This window comes from Octopus sinensis, linkage group LG10, assembly GCF_006345805.1.
Source record: "Octopus sinensis linkage group LG10, ASM634580v1, whole genome shotgun sequence".
In the NCBI taxonomy this organism is placed as follows: Eukaryota; Metazoa; Mollusca; class Cephalopoda; order Octopoda; family Octopodidae; genus Octopus; species Octopus sinensis.
This window is the reverse complement of record NC_043006.1, coordinates 41,982,865-42,006,759: the sequence shown is the minus strand read 5'-3', so window position 1 is coordinate 42,006,759 and position 23,895 is coordinate 41,982,865. Positions and strand designations below refer to the sequence as shown.

At 36.1% G+C, this 23,895-nt stretch overlaps 1 protein-coding gene across 1 annotated transcript in view; it reads right to left on the bottom strand.

The window, feature by feature from the left end:
- LOC115216605 (neuronal acetylcholine receptor subunit alpha-7-like) overlaps positions 1-23,895 on the bottom strand; it is a 974,486-nt gene that overhangs the window by 298,740 nt on the left and 651,851 nt on the right. The window contains exon 4 of the mRNA XM_029786079.2: positions 15,383-15,505. Coding sequence (XP_029641939.1) covers positions 15,383-15,440 — 58 coding nt within the window. The 5' untranslated portion in view covers positions 15,441-15,505. The remainder of the gene's footprint in view (positions 1-15,382; positions 15,506-23,895) is intronic.

Genomic DNA, 23,895 nt, shown 5'->3' with positions numbered 1-23,895 from the left:
GGCTTTATCGATTGCATTCTCACCTGGAATCGATTTTTGTAATTTTTTCAAGACTTATACACGCCCTGATACCGTCGGTATCTACATATCAAATGTGAGTGCAATCGGATGGAGAATGCCCGAGATCCTAGAAGACACACACACAAACAGAACGGATTTTATATAATAGATAAACACATTCATAGACATGCATACACAGTCTTGCACATATACATAACTATATGCGGCCTCTCTTTTCTCTCTATTCCTGAACTACCAATGTTGTATGAAGAAAAACAATGAAAAATTACCGCAAATTCCCTTCATACTGTAATTAATTTCATCTGTAATTTTATAATAAATGTTTATCTTCACATTGTATCTAATTAATTAGGTACAGTTTAAACCATACTGAAGATTTCTAAAAAGAATGACAATGTCTACACATAACTATATCTATCGACTAGAAATTGTTAGAACTTGGTATGTGAACACTATGTATCTTCTTCCGCGTATTCCTTAATTTCAAACTAAAATTTCTGTCCCCTCTTTGTGTTGTGCAGAGATGGTTACCCACTTGTATTTTACAGTCATAACCAGAGGACATCACACACACACGCACACGCACACACACATACAGTAGCATAGATCCTGATAGGGTAGAAAGCCAGTGTATTTCTAATGCAGCGCACATCCAAATCTCCTGGCTATCTATACTCTCATAGCGGTTTTCGAAAAAAAAAATATTGAAAGCCCACTGGTGTAAGTACTCCAGGTATTTCACTGAATAGAAACTCCAGGGATTTTGTTTTACACCGCATAGATGTACAAAGTGAGTACGAAAAAGTAATTCTTTCAGCAATCTGTGCTCTTTTACTCTTTTACTTGTTTCAGTCATTTGATTGTAGCCATGCTGGAGCACCGCCTTTTGTAAGCCTAGTACTTATTCTATCGGTTTCTTTTACCGAACCGATAAGTTACAGGGACGTAAACACACCAGCATCGGTTGTCAAGTGATGTTGAGGAGACAAGCACAGACACACAAACTTATACACACACATACATACATGCGTACACACATGCATACATACATACATACATACATACATACATACATACATACATACACACACATACACACACACACACTCACACATACACACACATATATATATATATATACATATATACGACGGGCTTCTTTCAGTTTCCGTCTACCAAATCCACTCCCAAGGCTTTGGTCGGCCCGAGGCTATAGTAGAAGACACTTGCCCAAGGTGCCCAGTGACTGAACCCGGAACCATGTGGTTCGTAAGCAAGCTACTGACCACACAGGCATTCCTACACCTATAGGAGTGTGCTGGTTATTTATTTTAAAACAATACTTATTGCGATGAGAAATTGCGTTCATGACATGCAACAATGTAGAATTTAATGCGGTACGAGCTGGGACATCGTTGGAGGAAATTGTAGAGTATGTATTTTCTGCATTTTACTTGTTACAATCATTGAACTGCAGACATAATGGGTCGAACAAATCGATTCAAGTATTTATTTTTAAAAGTAGCACTTATTCTTTCGGTCTGTTTCGCCGAACCGCTTAGTGACTGATGTCTAAACAAGCCAATATCTGCTGTGGAGTGGTATGGAAAATGTGGGGCAGAAACATAGGCACAAAGACTTTTGTATGCACACCCGTGCACAAACATATGCACGACAGGCTTCCACACAACTTCCGTCTAGCAAATTATCTCACAAAGCATTGATTCGAGGCTACAGTAGAAAGGACTTAACCAAGCAAGCATGCAACGGGAACCCAAAAGCACGAAGTGGTAAAAGCAAGCTTCTTAACAGACATTAATGACTGCGCCTATATGTGATGCTATTTAAGCTCTGTTTAATCTAAAAATAGCCGATACAGTGAGCAATCGAAATGGTAATTATATCAGTTATATCCAAAGTTTATCAATAGTACTCAGGCATATCATGCTAAATGATTATAATATTCAACAATGTAGGCGCAAGAGTGGCTGTGTAGTAAGTAGCTTGCTTGCCAACTACATGGTTCCGGGTTCAGTCCCACTGCGTAGCACCTTGGGCAAGTGTCTTCTACTATAGCCTCGAGCCGACCAAAGACTTGTGAGTGGATTTGGTAGACGGAAACTGAAAGAAGCCCGTCCTATATATATATATATATATATATATATATATATGGATGTGTGTGTATATGTTTGTGTGTCTGTGTTTGTTCACCCCCCCCCATCACTTGACAACCGATGCTGGTGTGTTTACGTCTCCGTAACTTAGCGGTTCGGCAAAAGCGACCGATAAAATAAGTTCTAGGCTTACAAAAAATAAGTCCTGGAGTCGATTTCCTCGACTGAAAGCGGTGCTCCAGCATGGCCGCAGTCAAATGACTGAAGCAATTAAAAGAGTAAAAGAGTGATGAATGAGAATCAACTGAAATGGTTAGGAGCTCAATCAGTCAGCAGCCCCCCTCCCCCTCCTTCACCCCCCCCCAAATGGTACTCAACTATAAATGGCAGCTAGGTTACTTGGCTACGTGACAATTAGTCGCTAATTCGATGATAGTTACGTTTCTGTTGTGTGTAACATTGATTAATTGACCAATTAGTAAATGAAAATTTTTTTATCTTATGTTCTTGTATCTTTAAACTTCTACATTAACTGCTTGTCCCAAGCATTTATACGCACACAAAAACACAAGGTGCAAAGACACCCGCTGCATGCTCAAAGTCGTTCAAGTAGAGAATTATTTTTATTCCTTTTCAGAAATATGGTATAAAGAAATCGTTGTCGAAGTGGCATTCGATTTAAATGGATTCGATAGAGAAAGCAGAGGTAAAATATGAAAAGCACTAATGTTTCCATAGTCTATCAGAGAAAATTATCATCATTTAATACCGCCCGGGTAGCAGAAACGTATGATTTAAGAAGCCTCTAATTATTTCGTCGTTTTGTTTAGTCTTGTCATAACCATATATATATATATATATGGTTATGACTATGGAAACATGTGTGTATATATATATATATATATAATATATATATATATATATATATATATATATATATACATATACAAACACATATATGACTACGTGTGTATATATATATATATATATATATACATATACAAACACATATATGACTACGTGTGTGTGTATATATATATATATATATATATATATATATATATACATATACAAACACATATATGACTACGTGTATACACACACACACACACACACACATATATATATACTGATGCGTGCATACATACGTATACATACATACATATACACATACATATATATATACAAGTTATATATGCTTACATATATAACATATATGTTACACACACACACGCACACACACACACGCACACACACACACATTCACTCACTCACTCATTCACACACTCACACTCGCGCACACACACTCACGTAGTCAAACACATCACATGTATGCGAATATCAGACAGCTCTGTTTGCACATCAATATGTATGTGCGTCTGTCAACAATTTCCCTCTGTCCATATCTGTCTCTCTTCCACTTTCTCTCCCTCTCTCTTTCTCTCTGTCTCCTTCCCACCCTCACTCTTTCTCTCTCTCTGAATTGCTTGTTCATCTGTGTCTTACCGCACGCACGTGTGTGTGCAAGTATGAGAGTCATAACGAATTCGAGTTCCGACTTCTGTCCACCATTGAATTATTGTTCACGCAAATGAGATGCGAGATCAGATATTGCTCGCAGGGTATTCCATTGGAAATCTTTATTCGATCCTCCCTTTAGAAAATGCAAATAGCAAATATCTAGTTCTAATAACACATAAATGGATAAATAAATAATAATGGCAAAAACGTAAAGGGCATATATCAATAGCTTCATTCTTACAACAAAATAGGACGGAAGTAACTTTCCAAAAGGACTCAGTAGTAAACCAACAACGATTTTTTTATTACTTTCCACCCATTGTAAAGGAATACATACAATATGAGAATAATACAGTTACACAAAGAATTACAAAAAAAAATGAAAATAACTACTACTACTACTACTACTATTGAAGCATGACTAGTAAACAAGTGTCACCTCAGTGTGCTGGCTGTGTGGACAGCTGACGCTTTCCACATACCCAAGAAATAAGCTTTGAATTTTCTTATGATAATAATAATAATAATCACGTGATCACCGTGACCGACTAGGCTATCAGATGTTGCCACACATCATTGATCACAATGCGCTTCGCATTGTTTTAGCCTTCAAGTGACGCCACCCCGCTGGCTAAGCGAGCAGGCCAACAGAAGAAAGAGTGAGAGAAAGTTGTGGCGAAAGAGTACAGCAGGGATCGCCACCACCAACCCCTACCGGAGCATCGTGGAACTTTAGGTGTTTTCGCTCAATAAACACTCACAATGCCCGGTCTGGGAATCGAAACAGCGATCCTACGACCGCGAGTCCGCTGCCCTAACCACTATAATAATAATAATAATATAATAATAATGATAATAAAAGATGGGCTACAGCAAATATTCTGCTCAATACCACAGATTTGCTTGTCAGTTGTTTGACCTTAACCAGTTGAGCATGTCCCTTAGTGGCTGACGATATGTGCATCTCTGATCACGAGCAGAAGTAGTGAGGGAGCATCATAGCCATGTGTTGAGAGGGATTCTTTGGGGTTTGAATAGTTCACCTCTGGAAACATGGGTGGTTCTTTCAACATCCTTAAACAACCCTTATTCAGAGACCGTTTGAGCGGGATGGGCTACTCAACCTGAAGAAAATTCTAACTGGGCCCCACCTGCAAGGTCATGTGCTGTTTATCTTGATATGAGATCACCATGTCGCGCACATATGGTTGTGATGCATGTGCCTGGTGTACCTTTATCAGACGGGTAGTCATGATGGGTATATTGGGCTTCGTATATTTTACCCCAGTGTCACTTTGATGGCATGAACTGCTCTCTCACTCAATAATAATAATAATAATAATAATAATATAATAATAATAATAATAATAATAATAATAATAATTCTTTCTACTAAAGGCATAAAGCTTGAAATTTGTGGGCTAAGTCGATCAGATCGACCCCCATGTTTTACAGGTACTTTAGTTATCAACCCCGAAAGGATGAAAGGCAGAGTCGACCTCGGAAGAATTTGAACGCAGATCGTAGCGACGAGCTAAATACCGCTAAGCATTTCGTCCGGCGAGCTAACGATTCTGCCAGCTCGCTGCCTTCATCAACAACAATAATTATAATACTGCAAAGTCAACCTCGGCGAGGCAAATCATAATAATACTAATAATAATGATAATAATAATAATAAATGTCCCGATGCAGTACCAGGCACTGGCTTTCATGGCTTCTGATCTTAACTGATTGGAAGTGTTATCATGTACATTGTTTTGTGTTGATATAAAAGATGGGTTACTGCAAATATTCTGCTCAATACCACAGATTTGCCTGTCAGTTGTTTGGCCATAACCAGTTAGCATGTCCTTTTGTGGCTGAAGATATCTGCATCTCTGATCACGAGTAGAAGTAGTGGGGAAGCATCATAGCCATGAGTTGAAAGGAATTCTTTGGAGTTTGAATAATTCACCTTTGGAAACATAGATGTTTCGTTCAACATGCTTAAACAACGCTTATCCAAGGACCATTTGATTGAGATGGGCTACTCGACTTGAAGAAAATTCTAACTGGGCCCCACCTGTAAGGTCATGTGCTGTTTATCTTGACATGAAATCACTATGTCGCGCACATATGGTTGTGATTCATGTGCCTAGTGTATCCTTATCAGACGGGTCACCATGAGGAGTATACCGGGCTTGGTATATTTTATTCCAGTGTCACTTTGATGGCATGCACTGCTCTCTCACACAATAATACTAATAATAATAATAATATAATAATAATAATATAATAATAATAATAATAATAATAATAATAATAATAATATTAATAATAATAATAATAATAATAATAATGATGATGATGATGATGATGAATGATGATGAATGATGATGAATGATGATGATGAATGATGATGATGCAGCTTCAAGATAGAACACCTACAAAAATCATCATTGCTTGGAACTACAAGAGTTCTCAGTACAGTTCTTGAAGCGAGATCGTTAAACAAATGTCACCTTAGTTTGTGCAGAGCTGACACTTTCATCATACCCAGCTGAGAGTTTTCATCAAATGATGATGATAATAATGATAATAATTGTGGAACAGGATCAAAGCTTCCCCATCAGACACCGCCAAAATCACATAATGAAGAGAAATACAATGAATACCTGAACTATATATGGTGGTGTTGGTGTTGATAGTGGGAAGAAACAATAAGTTATATTACGAAGCGGGAACAACATTGCAATGAATTATTTTATCTCTGGCTATCAAGTCCTGCTATGAAGGGATATATCCACAAAAATGACAGAGTCGGGATTTATACACAATGGAAGCTGTGCTGGCACTACGGAATGACAACTGAAAAAATCGTTTCAGTATGTCTCAGAAAATGACAAAGCAACCGTACTCTGAGGTATAAGCACAGATAGAGAGATCAAGGCTAATAAGCCAGATATTATCACTAGGGATGTCGAGAAAGAAAATGCCTTCTAATCGGCATATCAGTCACAACAAATGAAAATGTAACTCTAAAAGAAACAAAGAAATTGTTGTTATACAAACATCGAGATAAAACGAATGTGGGGCCTGTAAACAGAAACAATCCTCATGATAATAAGTGCATTAGGTATGATTAAAAACCATACAGACAAGTACATAACCAAAACACCACGACTTACAAATTTATGTAACATAGAGGAAATAGAACTGCTAGGCACTGTACACGTCCTACAAAAGCACTTTCAATACAATGAAACTAATAAGACCCAAACAAACCACTGGACATACCCAAAGCAGTCACAGCTGCGTACGATAATGCAGTGAAAGTACGTGAAAAGAACACGACTACTGATTAGTAATAAGAATAATGATGATGATGATGATGATGATGATGATGATGATGATGATGATGATGATGATAATAATAATAATAATCGTCCAGTTCCTTATCATCCAAAGTTTTGGGCCAAGCAAGATCACGAACAATTTAACCAGCCCTGTGACGCTGATAACCGGCATGGCATGTCCCGTCAGGGGCTGAACTGCAGATTCGATGGCGTTTTACAATAATGTAAAGAAAATATGGAACACAAAGTTGGAACTAGCCACATTACAGAGAGATATTTACATAAATAACAATAAATAAATAAATAAATGCAAAACAATGGATAAACAGTTTTAGACTAAAAGCAGAAAAGAGGCTTTTATATTAGCTGCGCAGAACTAATATCTAGTCACAAAAAACTACAGACACATGGAGTAGGAAGCTAAATATACCGGGTAATATGTAGACACATGTGAGTGAGAAGGAATATATGGAGCAAACGTGTACTAAACACTATATGACAAACATGGTGATGTCATCAGTTTGTCCTTGTACCGCTTTGGTTACTTTCCGGTTATGTTATCCTTCTTATGAGACTCTTCCAGTTTGCCTTTATTGGTTCTCTTTGTTCTCTTCTTAATCATACAATAATAGAGCAATGCTGCTGAGAAGAGAAAAAGGCCATAATTTGCTTTCGTGAGTGATGGCGTATTGGGTCTCCAGTCCGTCTTGGTTCCGTCACAGACGTTGCTTTGGAGACTGACTCGCGTTCTAATTCGCCTCCTCTTCTTAACTTCAGCTTTTCAGAAATTCCTCAACGGGTTCCTTAACAACTAAGATTTTGTACTGTATCTTAAGTCTCATGCTCTTCGCTTCTTCACACTCACCTGTTTACAGTTTCCCAATGGCTTTGAATTATTCAAAGTTCATTAGAGCATTCCAACTACTATTATACACCCCTTCGTGTCACTTCTTCACTGATCATCCACCCAGACGGGAACAGACAATAACAACGAGCCAGGAATCATTGTCTTGTCCCCGATGCTCTTCCCAGTCACCCTCTGTAACGCGAATATTTGATCATAAAAAGAAACAAAATGAGTAGATGTGTACCTGAACATTTCCGTGATCTTCCTCGGTGTTTTTTTCTTTTTGTACCGATTATAAAAACAACCCAGACGAGTTTTGTCGGTTTGAGTAGCGACTTCATTGACGACATCTTCCGCCATCAGTTGTTTTGAGGACAACTGAACACTATTTTTTTATTATGCACACATACGTGGACATACTTTTTAGACGAGAAACTGTCTCACCTCGAATAGTTTTACTTGGATGCCACCTTTTGGTTGAGTTTTGCCATATCTGGCGTTTCTGTGATGTTGGGTACACGGGTGGAAGTGCCACTCCTAAAATCGTTGTGTTAACCATTTCTCTTAGCATGTGTATGCGTGTGTGTATTTTTGTTTCTTCCTCTTCATGTATTTATGTATGTATGTATGTATGTATGTATGTATGTATGTATGTATGTATGTATTTATGTATGCATGTATGTATGTATGTGTGTATCTGTATGTGTGTGTGAATGTTGTGATCATGATAGTAGCTGAAAAATCGATAGTTTTGTTCGTGCCTTTGGCATTGTTTATAGAAATGTGAAAAATTTTCTTCATTCTCTATTTTCTTTTATAACGCCTGTCTTGCTGTAAATAAATTCTTATTCACTTTTTTTTTGGTTTGTATGGCAGTATTCATTTTCATATATTTTTTTTCTTTCAAAGGCGTGGCTGCTATTTCTTTCTTCTAACCATTTTATCCATGTACATAAATAAAGAAAAAAAATTCTTTACCAAAAAAATCAAATTTTATACGTCTGCAAGGCCAGACTATAAAATTCCATAGTATCATTGTTTGCGAATAAATGAATAAATATATAAATAAATAAATAACATTCTATGCTGCCGAATGACTCGTCTTTTCACCAGAAGTCTAATTGCTGGTTTGTTTAATTTATATCTTACTGTCGTTTATGTCGCGTTATGCACTTCTCCATCAACAGTTTTATGTATTTTTAACAGTGTATGTTGTTGGGGGTCTTGCTATGTACTTGGCTGTTGGTGTTGTTACATATCTTGTAGTCATTGTTATTGCAGTTGTTTGTTTTTTGTTGTTTTTCTTGGTGTTTTTATTAAGCTTGGTTTTCGTGTTTGCGTGAATTCCCGTTCAGTTAGTGTACTTTTGCGGATTTAGATGTTCAGATATCGGTGTTATCTTGCTTTTTTTTAGTAGATTTTGCTGCTGTTTCTTTCGTGTTTGCATGTTTAATACTTAAAGGAATAGTGTGGTAAGTAGCTTGCTTACGAACCACATGGTTCCGGGTTCAGTCCCACTGCATGGCACCTTGGGCAAGTGTCTTCTACAATAGCCTCGGGCCGACCAAAGCCTTGTGAGTGGATTTGGTAGAAGGAAACTGAAAGAAGCCTGTCGTATATATGTGTATATATAGGCGGCGAGCTGGCAGAAACGTTAGCATGCCGGGCGAAATGCTTAGAGGTATTTCGTCTGCCGCTACATTCTGAGTTCAAATTCCGCCGAGGTCGACTTTGCCTTTCATCCTTTCGGGGTCGATTAAATAAGTACCAGTTACACACTGGGGTCGATGTAATCGACTTAATCCGTTTGTCTGTCCTTGTTTGTCCTCTCTGTGTTTAGCCCCTCGTGGGTAGTAAAGAAATACGTATATATGTGTATATATATGTATGTGTGTGTGTGTTTTTGTGTCTGTGTTTGTCTCCCCAACATCACTTGACAACCGATGCTGGTGTGTTTACGTCCCCGTAACTTAGTGGTTCGGCAAAAGAGACCAAAAAGTACTAGGCTTAAATTGGTACAACCACAAACTCTTAGGCATCATCGAAAATGATAATGCAAAGATCATGTGGGATTCAGTGCGACCATAAGATAGAGAATAGGAAGCCTGATATAGTTTTAATTGGGAAAGAAAACAAACTATACTGGATCATAGATATAGCATGCTCAGCTGGCAATAATGATCCATTGGGAGCTCTGTAGAAATCGCGGCCTACACAGAGGAAAGATGTGGTATAAGCTAACTCCTGAAGGAGTCATCGAAAATGAAAATTGCAAAATCCTGTGAGATGCAATTATCCAGTGCGATCACCCGACCAGACATCGGGGACTGGACATGGTTGTAGTGAATTAAAAATTAAGAGCATGTAAGATAATCGACATAGCATGTCGCGGGAACAACAGGATCAATGTGAAAGAAGAACGAAAAATAAACTACTGTGCCTATTTAAAGCGGGGAATATGAAGGTTGTGGTCAGCGAAGAGAGTAGACGTGATATCAATAGTAATTGGTGCACTTGGAAGTATCAGCATTCAACTACCAACATGGCTGAAAAAGATTGGTGCAAGTTTGAACGTAGAACACCCACAAAAATCAGCATTGCTTGGAACTGCAAGAATTCTTGCAGGGTTCTTGAAGCAAATGTTACCTTAGGCTTCTGGTTGTGGACAGCTGACACTTTCCATGATACCCAGCAAAATAAGCTTTGAGTTTTCATATAATAATAATAATAATAATAATAATAACAACAGCAACAATAATGATAGTAATAATGCCCTGATGCAGTTCAAGGCACTGGCTCTCATGGCTTTTGATCTTAACTGATTTTAAGTGTTATGTACATTGCTTTGTCTTGGTATAAAATATTTTGCTCAATATCACAGATTTGCTTGTCACTTGTTTGACCTTAACCAGTTGAGCATGTCCCTTAATGGTTGACAATATGTCCATCTCTGATCACAAGCAGAAGTAGTGGGGAAGCATCACAGCCATGTGCTGAGAGGAATTCTTTTTAGAATTTGAATAATGGACCTGAAGGCATGTATGTTTCGTTTAACATCCTTAAACAACCCTTATTCAGGGACTTTTTGAACGGGATGGGCTACTCAACCTGGAAAATAAAATTCTGACAGGGCTCCACCTGCAAGTTCATGCACTGTTTATCTTGCTATGAGATCACCATGTCGCGCACATATGGTTGTGATGCATGAGCCTGGTGTACCCTTATCAGTAGTCGTTATAGGTATACTGGGCTTCGTATATTTTACCCCAGTGTCATTTTGACTGTCTCGATGGAATTTTAGCTCAGAACATAAACACAGATGAAGTGATCCTACGCATTTTGTCGGTAGTGCTACCCATTTCGGCAGCTCAACGTAACGAAAGTAACACCAACTATAACAGCAGCAGCAGCAGCAACAACATTAATTTAGCTTTCAACTAGTCATAACAATGCCTCTGATAACCTTCATTGGATATGGTACCACCTCTAATGATGATGATGATGATGATGATGATGATGATAATACTAATAATAACGTACGTTTATAATATCACCTTATACGTTGTTTATGCATGCCTACGAAAATGTATTTATAGATCTTCAAATATTTGTGCTTCGTTTTACGGAAACGTGACAGTATGATTGAACAATAACATCAGAATGTACATCAATATAAAAGAAGTAAAAATGGAAAAGAAAATTAAAAAGGAATTGAAAAGAAGAAAAAAAGTTAGATAATAGAAACGAAATGGAAACAAAAGGGGACAACGCTAATGAAAGGAAGAATGGATGTTGGATAGATTGATATTGAACTTTCCTTCATTATTGAATACCGGATGTGTGGTGAACGAAATAGAGTAGATGGACACAAACAACGTGCTGAGTTTGAAATCTCTATGCCTGGAAGCCATTTTAATTTATTTTCTTACAATTATCTTCCTCTCTAATATTTTGAACAATTCATGAGTATCATAGATTTCACCATTACTTTGATTAACGAAATTAATACTTCATTTTGACATCACTTCATTTTTCACTAAGCTAACAGAAACTTAGTTATTAAAAGCAAGAAAACAATGTTATAAAAGACCCCCTAACATATTAGACGCGCCCAAATTTCATCAGCACATCGGTGCATTAAAGTTTACTGGGAGTCCAAATTCGCATATAGGACCTGGTGGGAATTCACTGTGTTTCAGCCTGGCTGCTATGGTCTTCATTAACTACATTTGGACACTTAGTTTTCTAAAATACCAATAAGATATGTACTTTTAAATTCTTTTAATGTTTCTTTATAGTTTTAAGTGTTTGCATAATATGAAAGCCTGAGGTTTATCACTAGTCGTTGAAATCAATTGACTTAATATGCTGTAAGTGTAAAAATTATCCCCTGATCTGCTTGTGGTAATGAAATTACATTTGGTGAGGTGAAAATAACGTCAGCAGTTATGTAATCTTGAATTATGGAGATTATAAGTACAACCTTTAGTGATGAGTAAGTAAAAATGGATGTCTCTTCGACTCAAAATAATTCTTCTTCCCTGTAATATTTGACAGTTCGGTAAAAATGTTCAACAACCGATTCAGTAAACAGTGAAGGATAAACGTTTTGTCACGATTGCCAAAAACAGACCAGATTTGGAGAGACATTTCATTGACCTTAGGACTTCAGATTTCAATTCTAACACCAATGTGGTAAATATACTTTTTGTCTTTCAAAACGTAGAACCTGGAAGCTTTTTATCCTTTCGATATAAGACTTATACAGGTTGAACATTGCTGATTATTTGCCTCTATCCCTTACGTTTCGATGACAACTCTACTGCGGCCTAGATGGCAGCACTTGTTGATTTAGCTGTTATCTGCCTGCTACAGATATTAGATAACTTTGAAATCAATAACTATTAACGGAAAACAACAAACACTTAAGAGATTTGCTCAAGATCTTGTTTCTTTGATTAGATATAGATTTTTGCAGGATAATGGGTTAGAAAAGTTCTAATGTAGTTAGATAATCTAACCAAATCTGAATATTTGTCTATATTCACTGTGATTTTATTGTGTGTACGTGTTGGTTTAAATCTTGAAGTCTATTTGAATTTTACATGGCGACTTTGATTTTCTGATATTCATTATTATCTATTTAAAAAATAAGTTAAGAAAATGCTAAAATGTCCGCAACATTTCTTTACTCCCACCGTCTACTATTTTTATATCGTTAGTTTGGTATCCAATGCTATTGCTTTACGCTGGAATGATATGATAGGATAGCAAGTGTGGCTTCTTTATTAAAAAAAAACTGTATAAATTTGCTATCCAAGTTGTTCGAAGTTGTGCAAGCAAAAACATTCCAGAAAGCAAGCATTGTGTGCCTGATACATAGCCTTCTCTACGGGCTAACGAAGTAATGAGATAGTTTCTTATATGAATCGCGAAGTTGTGGGGTCGGTAAAACGACGAGAATTTAAGATTTGTTATTACGAAATTCAATATTTCGTTTACAGTGCAAACTTAAAAGTGTCTCTCTCTCCCCACGCACACTCATATATGTACATATGTATGTGTACGTGCGTGTATGTGTATATGTGAGTGAGTTTAGTATGTGTCTGAGCGCGCGCGCGTGTGTGTGTGTGTATGTATCTACGCATATGGGCATATACATATACGTATGCACAGTATAAATATAGGCATTTAAAAGTTCAACATGCCTTCATTTCATTAATTATAATTACAATGATTAATGAGAAATATTTAATGAAAATATCTTCCGAGTAAAGTGAAGAAGGCGAACTCGCACAATTACAATCTACCAAAATTAAAATTTAAACGGAGAGCAAAAGGAGAGAACTTTTGGCAGTCATGGTGACAACTCAGAGTATATTTCAGTACTATTAGTTCTCTTCAGCAAACTATAGTATCAAATGCGAATGTGTATGAAATATCAATGAATGATATAGATGGGAAATGCAAAAAAGAAAAAGAAAAAAGTTTTCAAAACAGTCAATATTTTTGTAGTTTTCAAAAATTGCGATATATGACACAAAATGTCCTCTAGAGTTAGCCAGAACTTAATAATGACAAACTTTAACTACTAAATATTGTTAAATACACCTCTGCAGATGCAATGTACATAAGCAATTCACTTTAAAAACAACAAACAACCGGCAGTGAGACTGTTTTTAGCAGATTTCCAAATGGGGCTGATGGCAGGCAATGGGTTAATATCGATCTTTGTAGCTCTGTCATGCAAAACTTCTTTTCCGAGCGTCATCCACATACATTCCAGGCGCCTCACGCCAAATCTACGCTAACCCTTCATGAACAAAGGCCTTAAATGTTTCCAGTTTTGTCTCTTTCAATTGTATAAAGACAATGTCAACGCACTCCTAATAAGAAAACATATTCGTGCTCTATCGCAAGTTATACATACATATATAGAACACAACTAAAACACCCACAGTCACTACAGCTCTTAATCGTCGCTATTTCTAATAACATCTGCAGGTAATCCCGCATCTTTAATGTATCAAAGACAATATCACAAAGGCAGGCATCCACTTGAAAGACAGATATTACACAAAACACCAAAGCTCCTAACTTAATTGAAACGCATCTGATATCCTCAATGGACTACTTCTTTCATATCTGAGGTAGTACTCTAAGTAAGTATAAAGCTACCCAAACTACAAACCATCCGACTAATTCGCATGGAGTTGTTCACCATGTGACTCACATATATCTCTTTATTCTATCTTTTCTGCAGCTTCAAACATTGTTCATGCTACTCGGAGAAGAGTATTCACATGCTACCCAATATCAGGCTCACAAAACTCTCTAAACTTCTCTTGTTTTATTACAAATATGGTTGCCGCAATCTCCGCAAAAAGCTTTACTTCAAGGCTTATTTTATGATAATGTGTTTAGACTAGTTCAAAGTTTAATTTCTGACGAAGAAAGTTATTATGAATCGTTAAAATTTCTTCTCGTAGCATCCAAATGTTTCCTGATTTATTTACTTTTAAAAGATTAAATATTTCGTAATCTCGTTCAATGGCTTCATTTTATATATCCCGATACTACAAATCTATACGGTATGTAAATAAACACTTGGTTTAGCTCTGAATGAAGATCCCATCACGGATAACGTCATGCACGTATTGTTATGCTATATCCGTCAGCAACAAGACACAGTTTTATAATAATTTCCGATGAAAAGATTTGAGATTGTAGTCGGAAACTGAGGTAGCTAAAGCATATACCATAATTGATTCAGGGACACTGAAATCTATTGAAAGCTACGAAGAATTATTGAACATATGTTAAGTTTCACTTAAGTTTTGACGTCAGTAAGGATTTGTTAGAACGTTATTGGTGTCGAAAAAAATTAATGGTGAGGAAAAAGCATTAAAATTATTGGTAAAGAGAACAATGAAATGTCTTAAACCACGTAAATGAGTCGTTCATTATGTTACCAGAAAACAAAAATCGATTTTAGAAAATAAATAGATTAAATAAGTGAATATATTTTGCGAGGAACTTACCTTTGGGTAAAATGAGATAAGTAAATAATGGTAAAATCCACATATAAATCTGCGTCATCCTGTTGGTGCAGCTGTAGTCTGAAGGACTCAAAATATGTTGTAGTGTAATCTGTTACTGGTAGCCTAGTGTAAGGAGAGAAAAAATATCGTCTGAGATATATAATACTGTTGAATGCACAGATTTAGCAAACGAACGGTAAAGTGTATTTTAGAATTTGGAAAATATGAATATATTTTGATATACGTGTTCCTTGTAAGTTTACATGGTAATTACACGTTTTTCGTTTCTAACATCCACAGCATTTACCGTCGTTCTTGAGAATTTGTTTTCGCCACTGTAAAGCATTAATCCACTGTTTATTTTCTAATCAGTTTGGTTTTCTTCTTTTCCTTACGAAATATTGACCAGGATCAATGGCTTCATCAGAGACGCACGCTTTAACAACTGCTCAGGATTCTTGTGTTGAAAAGCCTACATCAGATACAGTCAGCTATTGTAAATGTCCCCATGTATCATCAGAAGTTGATTATACTATCACAACATATGATTGATATCATTTAAAGTAGTTATTATTATTCACATCGCAGCATATAAATATTGTTATCGGCAATTTACCTGAAGACACGAGAGGATATTTCTTTCATCAATCATTCAGAGTTTTCTTATAATTCAGACCACAGTCACTGTGTTCACATTCATATTCTCTTGTTACATCAGAGAGAAAATATTTTAAAACTGTACCGTTTTATCCATATAATATTTACCATAATATCATACCATTTTTCAACTTTAAGCCTTTTTCATCTGTTAAAACCGCTCTAATTCTTTTACAAAACGATTTACGTTTATCGTCATAAATACTACACTCTGAAATTGAATTTAGATATCGGATTAACACTGGCTCATATTACTTTGCTGTAAATAGTTGGATCATCGACCGAAGCTCTGAATTGAAATTGTACAACAGCCACAGAATTGACTACAACGAAATCAGATAGGGTAACACATGCAGTCGCAATAAACTGGTGCACAGATAAATGTAAAGGAGTCTATGAGAGTTTTTGTAAAAGCGTCATAATCTGAATATTTATGAAGGGTGAAGAATATAACGATGCAAACCTTGTTATTCGTCTGAAGGTGAGAGAAAGAGGGAGAAAAAAGAGAGAATTGGAGAGAGTGAGGGGGATAGGTGGATAGGTGGATAATGAGAGGTGTAGAAAGAAAGGTGTAGTAAAAAAGAGAGAGAGAGAGAGATGGAGAGCGAAAAACAGAAGGGTGTAGAGAGAAAGAGAGACAAGTGTAGGTAGTTTACATGTAGGAAATTAAATATGAGAAAATATGAGAGGGACTTACATTCGAAGTACTTGAAATTCCCATTGATACCCCAACAAAACGGTCGCAGTTTGTGAAGGTGTTTACTCATGATCATCAATATTTATATAAATTACCAAGCACTAAGCACCCGTTGAATTTCATACACGGATCGGATGTGCAATCCGATCACTTCCCCTAACGGAATACTGAATAAAGCGGTCGCAATTGCAAAACGATATTTTCAGGACTTATGACAGAGCCAAACACACACACAACATGTATATATATGTATATGTATATGTATATGTATATATATATATATATATATAATATATATATATATATATATATAATATATATATATATATATATATATATATATATGTGTATATACATATATGTGTGTGTGCATGTATATTATATGTAGGAATGCATATACATAATGTTTAAATGATGATGTATATGCGTTATACATATATGTATAGTATACTATGCATATATATATATATATAGTATACACACACACACACTCATACGAATATATAAATATATATTATTATATATTCGTAGTTGCAGTAGAAGGATTTTACGAGCTAAGTTTTATTGTTGCCAATGCCTGTTGCGATATTTATTATAGATCATTATTCTAAGACAATGAAGGTTTAGAACACTGTATTATATCCGAGTTAAATTATGGATTCTTTAGTGATCGCGATGATTGAGAAATTCAATGGAACTGTGTGAAAAACATTGTTTAGCAAATGTCGCATAAACCGCTTATAATCGCCGAAGACATACCACAGGTTGTTGTTGCTGATCTTTGTACGCTTTCCTGTCATAATTAATCTTTCACTTGTTATTGTTGTCTCCTTGCTGTTGTGGTTGTTGTCGACGTAGTTGGTGTGAAATAAAGGTTTATAATTGGTGGGGACAAAAAGTGCATTAGTTAGTTTACATGGAAACGAAGCCGTGAAGGATTTTAGCTTAGATAAACGAGGATTGTTATTGTGGACTTGTTATTCCCAGACATAGAATATAAATTATGTTGTGTATATTTTAAAGACGGAAATACTTCTAATGGAACGATATTTGCATTTTCTTGATCAGGTAAGAAAGCGTAACGATTACATGTACCTATATGTTAAGATAACTACTGCATTTGACGAAGAGGGAAGAGATAAAACACAATTTATGATAAGAAGCAATAGATTTATATACAACGATAAGTGCAAAATCTTATTCAGTCAATAGACAATGAAATTTAGAGTTCCAGCATCAACAATTCATGAATAACTGCCAATAGACCCTGTTGACAAATCACACACAAAATACGCGCACACACACACACACACGCGCGCACGCACACACGTGTGTATGTGAAAAGTACACAAACACATACCCGTCTTTTATCTAGTAGAGTACAGAGCACCAAAGAATACTTCATAACGACAGCTAACGGAGGTGAAAAAGACAGGAATGAAATAAAATACGAGCACATTAGACAAACCGAAGAGAAACCTCTGCACGGCCAATTTTGGAGATCAATTGAAAATGTATGTGGGACAAAATCTTGGGCTCGGTTAAAAAAGGAGCAATTAAAGAAAAAAAGAAACAGATAACCTAACTGTAGTAGCCCGAAATCAAGCGATAAAAACAATCGACTTGAAAAAATATATATGGAGAGAATGTGTCAGAAAAATATAGAGCCTGTGGAACTTGGCACGAGACAGTGGCACACATTGTGGAAGAATGTCCCAAGTTAGCACAGGAGAAATATAAGAAATGGATGCACGACCAGGTTGTAGAAGTTATACACAGGGAACTGTGCCAGAAATGGGGATTTCAAGCTGGAAACGCTTGGTACAGTTATCAAGTCGAAAGAGTATTGGAGTCTGAGAAATGTAAGATTTTGAGAAATTTTCCTATTCCAACGGACAAGACATAACAATTATAACTAAGGAAAACGAAGTTGCTTACTAATCGACCCATCATGCCAGTTTGATTCCAGGATCGTGAAAAAAGAAGAAGAAAAAACAATACAATATCTTAAAATTTGAAATAGGAAGAATTTGGAGCATGCGAACAGTAAAAGTCGTGCCTATAATAACTGGTGCGTTGAGAACAGTAAGCAAAGATATAGAGAAATGGCTGATTGAAATAGAACACTCGGTAAGCTCCAAGAGAAAGTTTGGGACAGCAAGGATTATCAGGAGGGTTCTAAGCACTTAATAGTTTGCTGAAAACTTGTGGATACCTAAGGTTATAGGTAGTAACCTGCTACTCACATAAATCCTACCAGGAACCTGAGTCAAACAATAATAATAATAATAATAATAATAATAATAATAATAATACAGTTCTATATTTAAGAGATGAGTAATTATTAACATTATTTTCATTATTGACATTCGACGGATATTTGTCCTCATCTTTGTTCTTAACACAACGTTTCAGCTGATATACCCTCCAGCTTTCTTCAGGTGTCTTGGGGGAAATTTCGAATCTGGGTTCTCATTCCTAAGGTATTTTTCGATGTTGTTGTTGTTATTATTATTATTATTATTATTATTATTTATTATTATTATTATATTATTATTATTATTATTGTTATTGTTCAGGTGACTGCTTGGAATCGAACTCGGAATCTTGGGGTTAGTAGCCACTACGCCATATGCCCGTGGGCATATGGCATAGTGGTTAAGAGCGCGGGCTACTAACCCCAAGATTCCGAGTTCGATTCCAGACAGTGACCTGAAAAATAACAATAATAATGATAATAATAATAATAATGATGATGATGCAGAACCAAGCAGTGGCTCTCATGGCTTATGATCTTAACTGATCATGTACACTATTTTGTCTTGGTATAAAAAATGTGCTACAGCAAATATTCTGCTCAATACCACAGATTTGCTTGTTAGTTGCTTGACCGTAACCAGTTGAGCTTGTCCCTTAGTGGCTGACGATATGTGCCTCACAAGCAAAGTAGTCGGGGAGCATCATAACCATGCGTTGAGAGGAAGTCTTTGGGGTTTGGATGCTTCGTTCAACATCTTTAAACAACCCTTATTCAGGGAACCTTTGAACGGGATGGGCTACTCGACCTGAAGAAAATTCTAACTGGTCCCCACCTCCAAGACCAAGAGCCATTTATCTTGACATGAGATCACTATGTCGCGCACATATGGTTGTGATGCATGTGCCTGGTGTGCCCTTATCAGACGGGTAGTCATGATGGGTATACTGCTCTCTCACTCCATAATAATAATAAACATATTGTCTTTGAAAATCTCTGATCTCTGCTCCACAATTTAAAATTATCTTCCACCTACAGCACTCTAATTTATTCCCTTTGTAAACTGTATACACATCCCGTCTTCTTCAAACCCGTTGATTCTAGTGATTCGCATCAGATGAAACTTATATATATATATAACGGGAAAGCAGAATAATTTTTCTGCCTTGTAAATAAGTGCTATCCAAAAAGAGAGGCTGCTAAATCGACTTCCAACAGCCTTATTACCTACTTGACTTATTTGATGCAAGAAAACAAATCTGTTTACGCCAGTATTTAGCATGTGTGTATCTTTTAGCAGAGGTCCTTGTATTTAAGATATTTACGAACTTTCTTTAGCTTGTGGATAAATTCCATTCATTCTGCCATTAGTCTTGGAGGCTCTGAAAAATTCTATGTATTTGTGTTGAGTAATTAGGTAAGGGGTTCAAATACTGCCAGGTGTAGCTTTGATTTCCCTTCTGCTTTGCCTTTCACTCCTCACCGATCAACAAAATAAAATCTTTGTTCTTAACTTTCTTCAACTGATTAATGCATTAGTGAACAAAGAAAAAAATCTGTTTGTACAAATATTAAACTTGATTCCAAAATAAACCGTTCTTAATAAATCTGTGGCAGCAAATCTCAGCAACTCTACCACAGTGACCTCTTTCACAGACATATTCTTGTTTCTGTCTTAAAACGTATAACTCTCGTTTCATCAGAAATCTTGCTCTTCAACGTCACTTTGTTTCTTTCGTTTGGAACGGTCGCTTTCCTTGTTAATCTTTAGTAACAAAACAGTCAACAACACACGTCTCTTATTCTTGTATGAATTTTTCTGGAACATAACGCAGGGAACAGTGTTCTTCTCTTTTCTCGCCGATGAGAAGATTAAAGTGGCTAATCACACCGTTTCCCTACGCTAGCCCTCCGGACGTTGTCAAGTTAATATTAGTTCAAACTGTGGAAGAGACTAGCAATAAATTCATTAAGTACTCTAGCAAAGAAAGAAAAAAAATACGAAAATACAAAAAAATGCAACAAAACATTTTCAAATCAGATTAAAGGGAAGCTGCGTTGTAGCATAAATAACTTTCTTACATTAATGCTAAAACTATCTTAATAGAAGCAAACGCTTTTAGAGAAAGAACAGAGGACACCGCAGCACAACAGTGCTGGTCAAATAGCAGAAAACAATCTTATTCAACAATCATTGTAATGTGGATTTCAACCTTCATACTGCTAGAGTTATTATTTTGTGATGAAGAATACAAAACAATGTGAGGCCATTCATCAAAGACGATAAATATTGTTCAAATCAAAATGTATGTTGGAATATTTATTACGTGTCTATTAATAATAAAGTAACTAATGAATCTCTCAGTCTGTCTCCCTCCTTCCCTTACTACCTTTCCTCCACTTCCTCCTATCTATCTATCTATCTATCTATCTATCTATCTATCTATCTATCTATCTATCTATCTATCTATCTATCTATCTATCTATCTATCTATCTATCTATCTATCAATATACGTATGCATATACGCGCGTTCACACACACACACACACACACATAACACACATACGTGCACATTGAACAGCAATTCTTCATTTCAAATAATTCGTACTTTAATATTTATGATGCCTAAATACTTACATTGTTACGCATGTACGTATTTGTGTGTGTGAGTGTATATATGTGTGTGCGTATGTGTGTATGCATGTGTGTGTGTCAGCGTGAGTGACTGTATATATATATATATATATATATATATATATGCATATATATGTATGTATATATATGTGTGTATATGAGTGCATGTGTAGGTATATTTATATCTGTATGTATCTCACTCTATATATTTACATATATGTATATATATATATACGTGTGTGTGTGTGTGTGTATAAGTATGTGCATAGGTGCGTAATTATGTATGTATGTGAGTGTATAGACAAATGTAAGCAATTAAGTGTCATAAATATTGTAACGTGAATTATTTGGAATAAACAATTACAGTAGAAAAGATAAGATAAAGCCAAAATACAAAAGAAGTAATAGAAAATAGAGACATCAGTAAAAACGAAGGGAGCAAAGCTAACGACAACATTATAACGAATAACAACAAAAACGAATACCTTATGAATATGAAAGAGTGTTGAAGCAAACCTAGCTTGGAATTAGCGACGTACATAATAACACAATACTAGACAAAACGTTATAGAAATATGAAGGAAGATATGTATGTATACACACACACACACTTCCATTTACATATATCTTCCTTGTTTCAGTCACTGGTCTGTGGCCATGCTGGTGCACTGATTCGAAGCGTTTAATCGAACAACTCGGCCTCACTTCTCTCCTGCCGTAAACTCAGATGAAGGTTTTTCAATTTCTTATCGAATAACCTGTAGAGGTGATTTGCTTATAACAATCAAATGTTTGGATTGTACATTAGCTCACTCTCCTACATCATTTAGATGCGCGACAGAATAGAGGCTACCTCACTGGCTCGTGAATATCATTTCCAATGGAGGGTGCCCTCACAATCACATCCAGCCACTCAAAATGTTCCAGAATGTCAGAAAGCAGCGCATATCCTACTGATTCATACAATTAGCAAAGAGTATTTGTCTGTCTTACTCTTTTCTTCTTTTACTTGTTTTAGTCTCTTGACAGCGGCCATGTTGGAGCACCGACTTTAGTCGAGCAAATCGACCCCAGGACTTATTCTTAGTAAGCCTAGTACCTATTCTATCGGTTTCTTTTGCTGAACCGTTAAGTTACGGGGCCGTAAACACACCAGCATCGGTTGTCAAGCGATGTTGGGGGCATAAACACCGACACACAAACACGCACACACACATACACACACACATACATACATACATATATATGTATATATATATATATATATATATATATATACGGTTAAGTAATTGAGATTCTAGTGAATTCTAAAGAATTCACATGAATATGGTCCTTAACTAGGATGCACCGGATATCTATATGGTGTTAGCCATACGACAAGTGGGGTGATTATAAATAGGAAAAAAGCAACAAGAATGGATTAAAATCTCGGTACGATCGTTTCGTACGAGGACATCTTTAATAAGCTACAAAAAATGCAGTGAATACAGATGGCTCGTACTCGTCAGCCGAAAAAATATCAGAGAATTCCCAAACATCAAAAGGGGTAGATACAAAAGAGGTTGTAGGATTAACTGCATTGAAGAAAGTTCGATTCATGGAGATCTGATGAAAGGTTTTAAACCTATAGAATTTATGCATGTCTACATATAGCTCATATTGAATATTTGATCAAGTTGTATGAAGAAATTTTCGGATACAGTCATGCAAAATTTCTGAAAATCCGAGTAAGAGGCAAAGTGACTGCCACATCATGTAGAGGAAAGACTGAGTAAAAACATAGTGACTGTCATGTCGTGTAGAGGAACAGATTGTTATTGAAATTAACAAGAATCGCAGATAAGTTCGATTTTTTTGGAGATCTGATGAAAAAGTCTTGAACTTACAAAATTTGTGTATGTCCTTATAGTTCGTAATCCAGTTTTGTGGAGGGATTTAGGGTACAATCATGCGAAAATATCAGGGAGTCCGAATGAGAAGCAAAAATGACAGCCTTATATTGTAGTGGTTCAGGTAGTTAATGAAAAATTTGTATCTACCCCTTTTGATGTTTGGGAATTCTCTGATATTTTTTCGGCTGACGAGTACGAGCCATCTGTATTCACTGCATTTTTTGTAGCTTATTAAAGATGTCCTCGTACGAAACGATCGTACCGAGATTTTAATCCATTCTTGTTGCTTTTTTCCTATTTATATATATATATATATATATAATTATATAAATTAGAGACAAAACCACTATTAGGCAAATCAAACAATGAAAGAC